The 14,631-nt window shown below is 44.0% G+C and overlaps 2 protein-coding genes across 7 annotated transcripts in view; both read right to left on the reverse strand.

Moving 5' to 3' along the window:
- The window catches only part of glsa (glutaminase a), a 17,662-nt gene extending 16,693 nt beyond the window's left edge, over positions 1-969 (reverse strand). For both annotated transcript variants that reach the window (XM_019877254.1, XM_019877253.1), the window contains exon 1: positions 633-969. In XM_019877254.1, coding sequence (XP_019732813.1) covers positions 633-838 — 206 coding nt within the window. In that variant the 5' untranslated portion in view covers positions 839-969. The remainder of the gene's footprint in view (positions 1-632) is intronic.
- Positions 970-3,552: 2,583 nt separating this feature from the next.
- Positions 3,553-13,982, reverse strand: LOC109520222 (NGFI-A-binding protein 1). 5 transcript variants are annotated; one of them, XM_019877315.1, is made up of 9 exons: positions 13,750-13,982; positions 13,587-13,664; positions 10,552-11,351; positions 10,337-10,470; positions 10,210-10,261; positions 9,069-9,188; positions 6,926-7,094; positions 4,489-4,629; positions 3,553-4,410 (listed from the first exon to the last, which is right to left on the reverse strand). In XM_019877315.1, exons 3-9 carry the CDS (start codon positions 11,347-11,349, stop codon positions 4,334-4,336), a joined length of 1,491 nt encoding a protein of 496 aa, XP_019732874.1. In that variant the 5' UTR covers positions 11,350-11,351; positions 13,587-13,664; positions 13,750-13,982; the 3' UTR covers positions 3,553-4,333. The 5 variants fall into 5 exon arrangements, with proteins under 5 accessions (XP_019732874.1, XP_019732877.1, XP_019732875.1 ...); XM_019877318.1 differs by having other exon boundaries at positions 10,552-11,250; positions 11,322-11,351; positions 13,587-13,981; XM_019877316.1 differs by having other exon boundaries at positions 13,902-13,977.
- Between the last annotated feature and the right edge of the window lie 649 nt (positions 13,983-14,631).

The raw sequence follows: 14,631 nt of genomic DNA on the forward strand, positions 1-14,631 counted from the left end.
TATATATATGGGTTTGTTAACATACAGTATATTTTATATTGTTTCTCTGTGCAGCCTATTACCAAATGGCCCGTGGACCGGTACTGGGCCACAAGCCGGTGGTGGGGACCCCTTCTTTATGTAAGATTATTTGAATACAAACAATGGCACAACACATGGAGACAGGTAATATAACTGGTATAGAAGGGGCAGCACAACATCTCACTAAATTGAATGAAAAAGAAATGTCATTTTTCTTTCATTTTCATGGGGAAAGATGATACATGTGTTTTGAATTCCGTTCAGGGAATAAGCACTTTACTCGATTAAGTACAGCTACCAGACTATTCTACTTCGGTACAGTAACTAAGTATGTGTACTTAGTTACTTTTCATCAGCGCTCCAACAATCTCAAGCTAGAGTAGCTAAGAACTGGCTGTAGAAATATTTCAAGAGGCCTTGCTAATATTTGTGCAGTACCGTAGGAATTGTGAAACCACTAATTCACTTTTTTCCCATGTACGTGTTACTCTAACAATAAATTCCTGAGTCATATACTGTATGAAATTACATGAAACCGTGTTTTCTTCAACCCCCTCATTTAAGTTGGGAATGGCTAGCTAAGCATATCTGACGCGCATGGCTTGACTCACTTGTCTGTGGCAGAATCTTTGTTGGCCTCATTGTGTCCGTCTGCTTTGGAACAAAAGCGTCTAGCGGCGTGCTGCTCTGTGACCGTGGCCGGAGAGCGGCTCCAGTAGCCGGCTGCAAGGGGAGCGTGGACTCCGCCTGCCAAACGCCGCTTCAGCTGCCTCTGAAAGATATCCTTGAGCCCTACCGTTGGCCGTAAATGGAACATTGCAAACTCGGCGTCGACACAACGAAAACCAAAAGGAGAGTGAATCCCGCAAACAAATGAATGAGCGCGTCCGCAGGAATAACACTGAGGAGTAATGGAGTAAGTGGGTAACGGGCGGATGGACGACGAGTTTGTCGTCACAACCTGAATTGAAAAATTTTGATTGGTTCTTGGAAAATGCTATATTCGCAATCTCATTGGTCATTTTAGCCGTCGATCATACGACCTTTTCACAATAAAGTACAGTACAAGGCCTGTACAAATATTGAATACCTTTCATTTAACAACAAAGAAACACAGAATCAGATCAATGATAACCAATAAAACCGGAACATCTTGGGTGTAATTATTTAATTACTCTAATAAAAAGGATTGCTTTTAGTTAAACTCTTAGGTACATGCATGGAATTCGACAAGGTGGATAAAGGTCATTAAAGCCATTTCGTATGATTTGCTATTCAGGTCAATAAACAGGGTGTTCAGGACCCTGTTCAGTAATATTATGTCGTGCTCTCAAACCGGGTGAACTACAGTATTGATAGTGCACGACATGCAATCCTCAACAGACTGATGCGAGTGTTCCTCCATCTCCAGCGCTGTATACACAGCACCACCTTCTGGCCAGACGTGGTTTCTATATTTGAAGTGGGAATTAAAATAGATTATGCCAAACATGCATTCTTACAGCCACGTTGTTTCTGGATGTCTATGAATCATCAAATATTGCTTTTGCACAACATTTGCTTTAACAGTCATATATTCTCCGTGGAAATGCTTTCCCAACAGCGAACATTATCTCTACCAAAAATGTGCGTATAGATATTATTGAAACAATATCTTGCAAGTGGTGTTGCTTATTTTAGCGCCGTGATTATCAAATGCGCGATGTGAAAATTGCCAAGAAAAGTGCCACTTTTCTCACTTCCCAAAGTTCATTATTGTGTAAAAATCCGCTCCACACGGAATCACATCTTCTCTCCACCCACACATTCTGCAAAGCTTTCAAAGTGAGGCTGATGGGTGCGCTCTGCAGATCCCTCCCACGTTGCTTAGTGGCTGGCTGCCGCCCACCACCAACCCCGTGGAGCCGCCCACTTCCAACCATTGCCACGGCAACCCATCATCATCATCATCATCATCATCAGTGACTTGAGACGGAGGAGGACAGGGAGGAGGACAGGGAGGGGCACAGGGAAGGGAGGTTTGGCCGTGTAGAACAGGGCTGCCACTGAACAGCAGCGGGCGTAGGCGTTCATGATGTGAGCGATTCTCCAGAGAAAGTCTGAGCGGGCGCGCGCGTGTGCGGGCGTGTACGTGTCTATGTGTGTGTGCACGCTTGAGAAAAAGATGGGAACTAACAGAACCTGCGTCAGAGTGAGTCATCAGCTAGTTTCACAATGTCTTGATGTGACGTGAATGCAAATAGCCGACGCGGGGATTCAACCACAACCAGCCGAAAGATCACTTTCAAGTGGGGTCGAGGTGCTCCTGTGACCTGGCTGGACTTCTGCAGCCTGTTCATGGTGGAATACATGAGTGTCAAATTCATTGACGCTCAGGGGTCACAAAGTACAGCCTGAGCCTCGTAGTGCACTCGCAGCATTTAACACTGGTCAACAGCACATTTGAATCAGCGAAAGCTTTATTGTCTCTCTTTTTGACGTACTTTAAAACATGTTATTATTTGTTTCTGCTAGCACATCAAATGTGGAGATATTTTCTTTTTTTTTTTTTACGGATTTTACCATGCTTTGTAATTTATAGCGATAACATTACAAAAAGATTCCACCTGTGCTGAAGCCAAATCATTATGACTACTTATATTACAGTATTAAAATATACACATACAGTGAGGTAAACGTTTTCAGTCACAAGTATTATTTTCAACTGACAAAAATAATGCTGTATGTTGAACTTCAACATGTAATTCTTAACCCAGAAAGTCATGCCCCCCCCTCCCCCAAATTATAGAATTTTTGATAAAACACGTCAGATATATTTTTGGCACAATCAAGGTCATCCTGCCAGTCGTATTTTTATTTTTTTTGCCCCCATTTTACATCCTGTTTTTTTGCCCGCGAAGCACATACAGTATGTTTGACACCGCTGTCCCAGGATATCAACCTCCAGCACCCGCACAATAAAGAAGGGAAATCGATGAAACCCATAAAAACCCTCAGCAGTCACTGACCAGAGAGAACATTCATCACAATAGGGTTCAAAAAATAAAGTTTAATGTTATGTGCTGTATAACAAATAAAATATATTAGTGTTTAAAAAAAAACAAACTGGTGCATAACTAGGTGGAGCCTAATCTACCAATGTGAGGAGACATTGAGGAGAGGCCGACAAGGCTCCCACTAAAAACATCACAACATCATCGTGAGTCCTCACTAGTTTGTTGACATGAAACAATGAATCCCATGGCAAATCTTGAGATACGAATACAGTGTGCCGCACGTGAAGACAACATTAGCGTCTTTGGAGGACAAATGCACATTCACAAAACAATCCATACATGTTAGTCACATATATATTGCATTGGTCTGTCACTGAGTGAACTACCTGCAGGCGGGGGGAGAGTCGGACCAACTTGTCAGGACACACACAACTCTGGTAATGTTTCTACGGCTAAACAGCAACACACATGAAATATGCATTAGGAGATAGCTAGTCAACATCATCGTAGTCGTCGTGGAAAGCAGGTTCTTCTATACACCACACTTTCACACTTGAATTTTTTTCCTCTATGACACCGAAAGGTCTTTTTTTTATGCACATGAGCACTATTGACACAAACATCTACAGCAAAGTTACACTTGACATAGCAGAACCCTGGTTGAGATTAGCCTAACACAATTTGTTATCACAGATTATTTACACTGAAGCTGAGCCCTGGTGCAACGCCACATCTTCAGGCCTGGACTCTTCGGTCAGCAGATGTGTGGTTCTGAATTTCACCAGCAGTGTGACATGACGCAATGACTCGACTTGGCAAGCCTGAGCATAACACGGGTCCGCCGCTTGTTGCTCACAAAATGTTTCTTCTCAAATGATCTCCCATAAATATACACAAGACAAGCGAGAGGAGAGGTGGAGTCATCCCACAAATAAAGAAAAGGAGCCCGATACTGGGACTGACCCCGAACTCAGTCTCCTTTATGACCCATTTGGTTCCAAGACTCACTCGCGTTGGACCGAGAGAACGGAGGCAGAGTTCAGGTTCAGGCCCAGCATGAATGTCGACAACGACAAGAACTGTTCAGAGGTAAGAAAGCAAATGCATTTCTAGGAGAGATAGCACCCGCCAAGCATGGTGGGGCATGTCTTCATGCTCTCTTGATGCTTTGGCAACTGACACAAAGATGAAAATCAAGGAAAATAAATGCTCTTCATGAGGCAACATTGGTTGTTAAGGCTCTACTGTGGCTGTGCTTGCTTAGTTTCTAGTGACGGCTGATAACTGCATACTACCAGGAGACCAAGCGGGAGGCACTATGTGGAGTCCTCAGGTTCTGACTTGATGGTCTTTTTTTCGGTGTTGCCGGCTGCCCGCTGTGACATCCCGTTCTCTAAGAATGCAAACATTTGCGTTGACGGCGTCAGCATCGAAATATGCAAGGACAACATGATGAGCACTCCGCACGGACCTGTTGCTGGTGTTTTGGTCTCCTCTGTGCTGCTGCTGTGGTTGTGGTGACGCTTCAACTCGTTGGCCAGCTGTTTGCCTAACGGGAGGTCACCTTCCTGCATGCTTTGGCTCACGACCCGCAAGTTTACGGGTCGCTCATCTGGAGAACAGACGGACGAGCAGCGATGATGAGGCCCAGGTCATTTGAGCCGTAACATTGAACCAGATGCCGCAGCTTGGGTTCTGATCAAAACTAAGAGATCAGAACACATTAGTCCAGTCTGAAAGACTTGGCGCTGGCTCCTTATCGGATGTAGACTGATTTCAAAATTCTGCCACTGGTCTGACTGAATGTAAGCCCAGGAGGGCTCGAGGTGTGCAGACTCGGGTCTATTAGTGGAGCCCGGGTTTCAAAGCAAACATGGTGAAGCCGACATTTAGCTACTGCACGTAAATGGAACAAGTTGCTATCGGAAGTGAAGTCGGCGCCAAGTAAATCCAGATGAATAAACTATCCTTTCTTTCCCATTCCTTTGATGGAGCATTTTTCAAATCAACTTCACTTGAGGTTTTTTTCAGACAGCTACTTTTTACATTCTTTTAGTCATAGTAATTCTTTAATGCAGAAAGGGGTCCATACAAGCAAAAAACAAACAAACAAAAAGAAAACAAACACAAAAAGAAAAACAGACAGGTAAAAGGTAAAAGATATGTACATATTAAAATGTATACAAAGAATGACACCGATGCAGTCTAACCTTCGAAGTAAAGCTCGAGCAACTTTTCACTAGGCTGACCTCTGATAAGGTTCTGACTTGTCAAGGCGACACTTAAAGAAAAAAATACCGTCAGTAGTAGTGCATCAAATGTTGGTCTTCTTTTCGAGACAAATATTGGACGAGCACTGTGCCACCTTGGTATTCAAAGAAGAAGCCTCAGTGCCTCATTATGGGCAAATTTAAGCCTCTGTAAACTCGACTTTCTGTAAACTCAACTTTTTGGACAATAGCTGAGCAGTGTCGCGTGGTGTAATGTATGCCCTGAACAATGGGCACGTAGAAAACGTTCTAATCAGTAAATTAGCCCGAGGGTATATTTTACGGGTTTGGCCAAAGATATCTTGGTTCTCCATCCAATCCTCAGATCTGAAACGACTTAGATATTTACTTTTTCACCCAATGTTGGGAAACAGAATTTCCGTCCCTTTTAACAGTCATTATGTGACTTTTTTTAACATCAAATATAATATCATGATTCATGCCATAAAGTACTGGTGTCAAACTCAAGGCACAGGGGACAGATCTGACCCGGCACATCATTTTATGAGGCCTGCGAAAGCAAATCATGTGTGTCAACTTGCATGATCCTTCCTAAAATCTCTACCGAAATGTCAAATTGTCATGTGCAATCAATAACGTTGAGATTTTGCAATAATTTTGTTTCCCTCATTGCACTCCCTTAAACAATAATTGAATAAACTATTATAGTTGACTTGGATCATTTCAAAACTAAACTATTCATTTGTTGTTGACAAGTAATAATGCCATGAGACGATGAAACATTTTTGTGGTTTAACTGTTGTAACGGCCCTCCGAGGGAAGGTGTAACTCCAAAGTGGCTCGCGACAAAAAATGAGTTTGACCCCCTTGCCATAGAGGGAGCACATGTTAAACATCTGTTACGAACATGACATATGAGTATCGAAAGACTTTCAGTAAGGTAAGGGTGCCATCGTGCAGTAGTAGCACCCAATGACCGCTGTGCGACAATGTACAAAGTCATCCAGCAGAGATTGAATTGAATTGAATTGAATACAACTTTATTGTCAAATGTGCTGTACGCATGTGTAATGGGTGGTGCAGCAATACAATACTATGACGGTTGTGCGGGTGGCGCAGATAATCGCTGCAACGTGTTTTTATATGTTGTGCTTTTGGTTGTGTGAAGCACAATGAGTTGCCCGGTGTATGAAACGTGAATAAAGTTGCTTTGTTGTGCCATTTAAAATCAATGACGACATTATTAACAGCGGTTATTTCAGTGGACAGCTTATCATGTTATAAGGTTACAGGGTGCAGGAAAGGCTTAAATCACAGGAGGAAATGGGAGGAGACCGAGCTAGACAGAGAGAGAGAGAGAGAGAGAGAGAGAGAGAGAGAGAGAGAGAGAGAGAGAGAGAGAGAGAGAGAGAGAGAGACACCCCCTCAGGGCAACTGGCTCGAGGTAAACATGTGTAGGCGGCTTAATTACAGGTGCATTGTGGGATTTGAGGGAAGAGGGATAGAAGAAGCTGTCAGAGTGGGTGATGTAGGAAGAGGAGATGAGCCCTGAAGACAAAACTTGAATAGTCACGCTTTTTTTTTCTTCCAGGAGAAGAAACAAATTCAGAGCAAGCACTTTTGGTGTGCGCAGCACAAACAGAGTTTTGATGTGAACCCCAGGGAGGAAATGTTTACCTTGATTCTCCTTGCTGGAGTCACTGGCGGCCCCGTTGACGTTCTGGGTGCTGGTGAGGTACTTCAAGGCAGCAGGGGGGATCCTCCAGTCCAGAGCCTGCAGTCGCTCCTGGACTGCGGCGTCCTGCAGGATTTCCATCTGTCTCGCCAGCAGACGCTCGAGCTGCATCTAAGGACACAAAAAACAACCCTGTGTCATGATTCGGTTTGGGACCAACAGGTGGCACTGTAGGGCTTCCCCTGCAGCTGCACACCTGTTGGTCATTAGGTAATTAGTGCCTTTAAAAGGACTCCCAGCCCGAGCAATCATTGTCGGGTCATTGTTGCTTTTTGCTGCTGTCATGTTTGTTTTTCAGTCATGTTTAGATCATGTTTTTGGTCATGTTTTTGTTATTGATAGGTTTGAGCTTCAGTCATGGTTTTTGTTTGATACTTTGGACTTTGTTTGTTTAGGATTTAATTTTCTGTGTTTTATCAATACACTTCTTCAAATACACCCTGCTCCTCCCTCCTGCCTGCTTTTTGGGTCCAACACCACCTTGCAACGTGACACCCTGTGAGTGACTCTGCACTCCCAAGTCCCTCACTGACCAGTTGACCCATCAGCGGTGCTGGCTAAATTATCCACAGTCTGCACTTACAATGCATATAAAAACTCCACACACCTCGGGTCAAATGCCATATTTTTTGTGCATTTTGTCACTGTTCCTATTTAGATCATTTTCTGATCTTTTTGTGTTTAAAAAAAAAAAAAAAAAAAAAAGAAATCAAAAACTAATACTTTAAAAATGATAACAACTGAGAAACTACACAATACATGTATGTTTTTTTAAGTACCGGTAAAGTAAATAAACGGAACAACCTTGCCAAGGATCCAAATTGAGGTTTCAAAATTGTGAAAAATTAAGCCATTGTCTCCATGCTCAGACACTTAGGGCGTTTCTGCTGAATGTTGGAACAAAGCCCCGCTCAACTGTCAACTGTCAATCAAGCAGCACTATTTGTCATGGATGGATATTACTTTGTCTAGCACCAATTCTACGCCTACACATCCCGACATTTTTGTGGTGTGAAAATATATCCACTCATAGCCTTTGGTGACTTGAACATGTCCCACCAGGTTATCGCGGGACTTTTCCACGACACAACAATGAGGCGCTCTAAAGCAACCACGACAGTGAGACGCCCCCGTCTACACGCTGGCTCTCAGGATAGACTTTTGACAGGATAGACTTTTGACAATCTTTTACGTCGCTCCTCCGTCTTCTGTTTGTGATGTGCGCGCACACACACACAGCCGGCCTTTTTTTTAATTGGCACAATGCAAAACATTCTGCACTAATTATCCTTAGAGCAGACAACATCAAACAATTCTCTCCAATAGGATGGGGAAATTCTTGCTTGTCAAAATTTTGTCCATTGTCGTTAATTCTCTCTGGCTCACGTTCAGCGATGTTGCTGCTGTCCCTGTTTGGTTTTTTTCAACCTAAAATATCAATCAATATCATAACCATGATTGACTTTCTCTTTCTTGATTTGTTTTTTACGTGTTCACGTGTTGGGATGAAAAAAGTCACAACCTTATTTTGACAAAATAAGGAGTTGGAAGCATAGACATCTGTTTTCAAATGTAGGGAGTAAAAGCAAAATATCAGAAAAAAAACAAACTTAAGTACAGCAACAAAGTATGTGTTTACTTTACTTGGCACGACTGGCCATGAGTGAGCGTCAAGACAAACGTCTCGCTGGAAGTGAAATGATCATCACGGCACATGTCAGTGTCGCTTTAGATTAGAACGTCAAAGGGTTTCGTACTCCGCAGGGATGGCGCTGTGAATGAGCCATGAAATCTCTTCCCTCTCTGAATAACGTTTTGGAAAATCACATTAGCTCAGACGTGCACACTACACACTGATACGGGAAGTCGCATGCCTAAAGAGGCGTGTTTCCTTCCGCATTGCATTGATGGACCTCTTACGCTGGCGCTGTGATGAGGAACAACTTCATCAATAACCGACATCGCCGCTGCCACGAAACAGCCACTTAGGTCAACGCCGCTGCATGAGGCCAAAGCTGGAACATCATAAACTGCGCGCCGGAAAGCAAATCAGATCTCGGTGGCTGACGACCTTTGTAATTGTACCTGCAGATTGCGTCCGATGCTTTCGTCTCCTTTGGACTTGGCGCAGGCCAGCTGCTCCCTTAGCATCTCCTGCCTCATATGGATGGCCTGCAGCGCCTCCTGGATGTCGAAAAAGTTCTCCTGAAGAAGCACAACACAGAGATTGATTTACTGAGAGCGTGCGGTACATCGTTGATCATCTTTATTTGACTAAAGGTTTGCACATGCAGTAAGGCGCACAAATTTGATTGCCAAGACAAAAAGACGTGGAAGCTGATCTAACAAGCAGGCACACCCAGGATCGCGTCCATCAAACAGGCAACATCACAGCGCGATAAATTTTGTTATGGGAAGTGTAGATGAAAATACGTGAATTTAGCACACGCAGTGTAATTTATCGTACCTGCGACGATTTACGATGGCTGATTTAGCGTCTTAAAATTACGCTTAGAAAGGCCGGCGAGAACTGGCACTGCTGTGTGTAACGATAACGGAGGTTACTGTGGCGAGGAGGAGGCAATTTTGGAGCTTCTGAAGCATCTAAGGGCCTGACTTCTTCGCCAGGCCCAAGAAGGTGTCATGCCTTATCATCTAGGGCAAAACTCAACAATTTGAAATAGGGCTGAAAAATAATCGAATTGCAATTTTTTTTTCCCTCAAGTAAATTTGTCATAAACATGAGCAGGTCAATCAAATATCACATTGCAACAATAATGCAAACACATTTGTGGCTCTATCACTTCAACTTTTCATGTTTCATGAAAAAATCGAATGTAAAACATGTGGATTGCACTTTTTAACCAATGTATTGATCTAGACACGATATCAATAAAAATCGTCCCATCTGGCCGAAATGAAGCAGGGTTTTGTTTTTTTCCAAACTGCAATGGTTTGCCATTTGAAAATTGCGATGTCAGTTTGAATGCAATTAATTGTTCCGTCCTAGTGTTCAATGCAATGTTACGCAAGATACACAAAGACATGGAATTGCCACGTACTCGAATTAAATAAATTATTGTGGTTGCAGGTTTGTTTGCCTCTTCCACTAACCCTTCCATTTCCATCACTTCAAACCTTATTTTGTCCTGGCTGGCTGTTCTCTCCCAAATACGTTTTTGTTAAAATACAAAATGAGAATCTGTTAAATAATAAGCAAACTCACCTCCGTTTTAATCCTTTTGGGGGAGGGCTCATCTCGATCCCCACAACGAGACCTGAGGACAAAAAGCCAACTTAGGAAGTGTCATTTGTGATGCCAGAAAATGAGGGTGTAAAGCGGTGACTCTTACTTGCTGGTGCGGTAGGTGTATTTATACGTGACCTCTCTGGAGATCTGCCGGGCCAGTCCGAACAGCTCATCTCTGCGAGTAAGCAGGGCCATGTCCCTCATGCAGAGCTGCGCCGCTGCCTCGTTCACTGTCAGCTGTACAGTTAAAAAAAAACATCAGCATGAGCGCAAAATTGGTTTGTTGATTGTTTCTGGGCTTGAGGTCTATGGTCCCACCTCATGGAGCGTCAAATGCTTGCCATCCCTCCTTTTGGAGTCAAAGCGTCCGTATATGGCGCTGTACTTGCGAATCTCCTCCTCCCTCCGCGGGTCGTCGTCGCTGAGCTCAAAGATGTGTCCGATCATTTTTGCCAGTTTCCTGTTGCTTTTGAGCTGCTCTTTGACCTCTGCAAGGTCGGCCTTGGTGAGCCCCGGTGCCATCCTCTCCACACACTCCAGGACCGACTGCACGGCAGCCGCATCCAGAGCCTCCATCACGTCTCTGGGGGAGGATGGGGAACCGAGGTCCGACGGCGACAGGCTGTGCTCGCTATCGTTGCTGTGCCCCGACCAGAACCGAGCTTCGGCATTGCCCTGCAGGGGCGAGCCCACGGATATTTTGTCCCGAGTCACATCCGGTTTTCCCGTGTCGGAGCAGGTGGCCACCGCTTTGGGCATCTTGACACTGGACGTGTTGGCCCGGTCCTGGGCGCCCAGCAGTGTGGGTGAGCCTTCAGGCAGTTTGTAGACCGGAATGCTGCAGACCGGCAGTGAGGTGAGAGGCTGGTTGAAGATGGCCGGGTTGGTGACCCAGTCGCGCAGCGCCTTCTGCAGCCGGCGTACGTGAAGCGGCTTGCTGGCCATACCAACCAGCGCCATGATCTCCAGGAACTCCTCCTCACCGGCTTCGCATAGCTGCTGCACGTCGTCTCCGCCCTGCTGGATGAAAGCCTCGTAGTAGTAGAGCAGGTTGGCTCGCTGGAGGATCCGGTAGAGCTGCAGCTCACCCAGCGTCCTGGGCAACACCGCTGCCATGACTGAAGAGAGGACGGGTAACACTGTTAACACAACCTTACACACATTAGCTACTTTTTTGTTTTTTTTTTACTGCATCAGAGGTGTCCAAACTCTTTCTTTCAGGGGTCACATGCAGAAAAACACACTTGTCACCCTTATATCAGACACTATTTATATCAGACACCAGATTCAGACCCAAAACAAGAGTAAACAGTGCTAACCTGAACTTCACACAGAGCGAAAAGCTTCAAAAACAATCACAGTTGATGCTATTTCCTGCGGTCACTGAATTATGTTTATTCCTGAGGTGTTAATGACAGAAAATTTGTTACTATTTTCGTGAACAGTGAACGGGGAAAACAATGAAACGGGAGAGTAGAATTATTTTCTTCTTATTATCTTCCAACTTGCGTAAAAACAGGTTCTTCCAAAATGGCGCTTGACAAAGGAGTTAAAAACAACAGTATACGCCGGATTCGTCACTTTGTAAAATCGATCAACATTTCCGGCTATTCAGAATCGAAGGTGCTTGTGAGATTCAGTGATTATTTGTCAATTATTTGTCAGTCAAACATTTAGCCCGATACATGCAATTTCAGCATGGCACACTTTAAAATCCAGAACCAGGTGAGTTTATGATTTTTTTTCAAAATATTAATTATTGGTGAATTTTAAGTTAGATTCCACTAAGTAATATTTTTAAATGTTGCCAAACAGGAGGAGCCCTCGTGCACTTTCAGTGTGTAAAAGTTGCTCACAGAAGAGAAAAAGTTAAATATCCCTGCCTGGAATAAAATAAGTAGTAGCCTACAACGCAGGTGGACAACATGTGAACTCTTAATTTGTATCTATGCCACGGGCATGCAAAGAAGTGACCCTACATCTTAAAGAGACCCTGAGAGTCAAATCCCCAAGGAAGCTTATTGTCACTCCAGAAGAGGAGAGAGCACCACTCAGCACAGTTGCTGGGAGGACCACATGCCTCTCTCCACCCCTGCAGGATGTGTAGGTGGCGGGCTCGCCTCGCCTAGAATAGGCCCGAGCAGGGGCCCCCGGGTGGGAAACACACAAAAGCCGTCTGAAACAAGACAGCAGCATGACCTAGTGAAGCGGCTCCAAATATCCAGGCCCAGCTGCTGCTAAAAGGTCACCACTATAGGTACTGTAAGAACATTTGTGAGCTGCAACACACAACATGCATTTGGATTTTTCTTCATTTTTACTATTCCGGCCATAAACCATAAAATAAACACACAAGCAAAAGAGAGAGAGGGAGAGAAAAGAGAATCAGCGTTGCGTCATTGCAACATTGTGTCTTACATTGATAAAAGTGGTAAGCCCATCACTCTCCACGTCAGAACTCTCGTATCAGTGTGTGTTTTTGTGTGTGTATGTGTGTGTGTATACTGTACTCCCTATTCACAAAATTCAGCTGTTATTTTCATTGCTCACACACGCAGACACTTTGAATCCACTGATTCACGAGAAATTCCCATCACGCACTAGGAACCACGTCACCATGGCGACTGCTAACACGTAGCCATGGCCAAGCTTCCAGCTGAGTAAACTGAAGTTATTTTAGTTTCTACAAACGTTTTGTCCAATACAGCATTATTACACAACAACATCCACAGTAAGTAGACTTTGTGGAGCAGTTTGATGCCAATGTCGCCCTTACAGTACATCAGTGATTCCCAAACACTGTTTGGTGATATCATCTGCAGTGCTGCAAGAATTTATCAAATTGTATTGAACTGATATGAAAAGTATTATTTATGCACTACAGGTTATGTATCTATCTGTGTCAGCGATGTCTAGATGACGGGCAGAAAAATGAAATGCTCTACACTGGACGGTCAAGAAGATCAAACTAACCCGCGTTTCCAACTGTTGACATTCATACTTCACAATACTGGCTTTGTGTTCAGCAAATAATGCCCACATTTCACACTGAGTATTTGGGGGTACAGTGACGATGATTAACTTTCTGAAATGTTGTTTGGTGGTGTGCCTTGAAATCGTTCTAATGTTGGCTCGGTTCAAGGTTGGGAATGTCTGTATCCATTCATTCCAAGTCTGACATCCACATGAACGGAACGTCTGCCGTCAGTTTCGGTGTGATTGTCGTATCAATTTGACGTGGCGCCGATTTGTGCAACCACATGTGCGTTGGTGACGCCGCGTTTTGCACAATATGCACAACACAAGACTGTCGTACAGCACGCGATCTGGTGCGATTCTGGAGTTGCGCGTACCTGCCGTGTTTTGGGCCCCTTTGGTGCGTTCGCGTGGCGGTCCACTCCTCTCCCTCAACACGAAGGCCGGTTGCCAGTCTGCAAGAGGAAAGCTCGCAAACCAACACACCCGCAGCCCTGAAAAGCCACGGACGCCAATGTAAAGAATTTAAAGATAATTTACAGTTGGGGAAAAAAGACGAAGACTTATTTCTTGGCTCAGGCGGAGAGACGCTCTAGTATTGGAATCCCCCTTCCCCTTAAACGTGTTACTGTCGTTAAGATAAGCAAAAAGACGCAGAGAATACGATTTTCAAAAAAGGAAGAAAGAAAGACTTCCGTGCGTCCTTCTCCTCAGTGCGTGTTGCGCGTGTAGTAAGTGTTTGACTCCTATCCTCTCCAGTCTCTCCACTCCCACAGCACAGTTTGAACACAATAAAGTAGCAGTCACTCAAACACAAGCACTTCCGCTTGTTTTAGCAAATAAAAGCTTCAGGCTCTCGTGGTCCCAACCAGGTTATCATAACGAATGCGAGCATGTTAAAAAAATGAACTCGTGGCTTTGTGTTCACATTGAAAAGCAAAGAAACTAACGCGAGCATGTTAAAAAAATGAACTCGTGGCTTTGCGTTCACATTGAAAAGCAAAGAAACTAACACGAGCATGTTAAAAAAATAAACTTGTGGCTTTGTATTCACACTGAAAGCAAAGAGCTACTCATTGTTTATATGTTTGGTCGAATTGGTCGGTGCTGATTTGCTTTACAAACGATATACCGTACATGTCATACATACCCATATTAATGCAACAAACCTTCGAAATACGGTTATGTATTTAAGGTCTCGTCATGTTGTGGGCAAACAAAAGCAAAGTTTAAACATGGTGCACATCACCACCAGGCTTGAAATGCCCTCATTTGTAACCTTTCAAGCAGTTTCATGTGGTTTATAATTATGAGCTCAGACACGCTGTGGCTGTCCCTATGACCTAAGTCAGGTTCGTAATGTACTTATTTCATGTCTCGTTTACTTTTTCAAATTCATGCATTTATTTCTTTACCGTATCT

The sequence above is a fragment of the Hippocampus comes genome, unplaced genomic scaffold, assembly GCF_001891065.2.
Source record: "Hippocampus comes isolate QL1 unplaced genomic scaffold, H_comes_QL1_v1.1 scaffold167, whole genome shotgun sequence".
Taxonomy (NCBI): Eukaryota; Metazoa; Chordata; class Actinopteri; order Syngnathiformes; family Syngnathidae; genus Hippocampus; species Hippocampus comes.

What these genes read in the sequence shown, in the direction of transcription:
- LOC109520222 (XM_019877315.1), bottom strand. Translation starts at nt 11,349, where the DNA reads ATGGCAGCGGTGTTGCCCAGGACGCTGGGTGAGCTGCAGCTCTACCGG. An exon ending in AGCATTTGACGCTCCATGAG is followed by an intron (nt 10,471 to 10,551) that starts GTGGGACCATAG and finishes TTAACTGTACAG; the next exon opens with CTGACAGTGAACGAGGCAGC. An exon ending in CCAAAAGGATTAAAACGGAG is followed by an intron (nt 9,189 to 10,209) that starts GTGAGTTTGCTT and finishes GTGCTTCTTCAG; the next exon opens with GAGAACTTTTTCGACATCCA.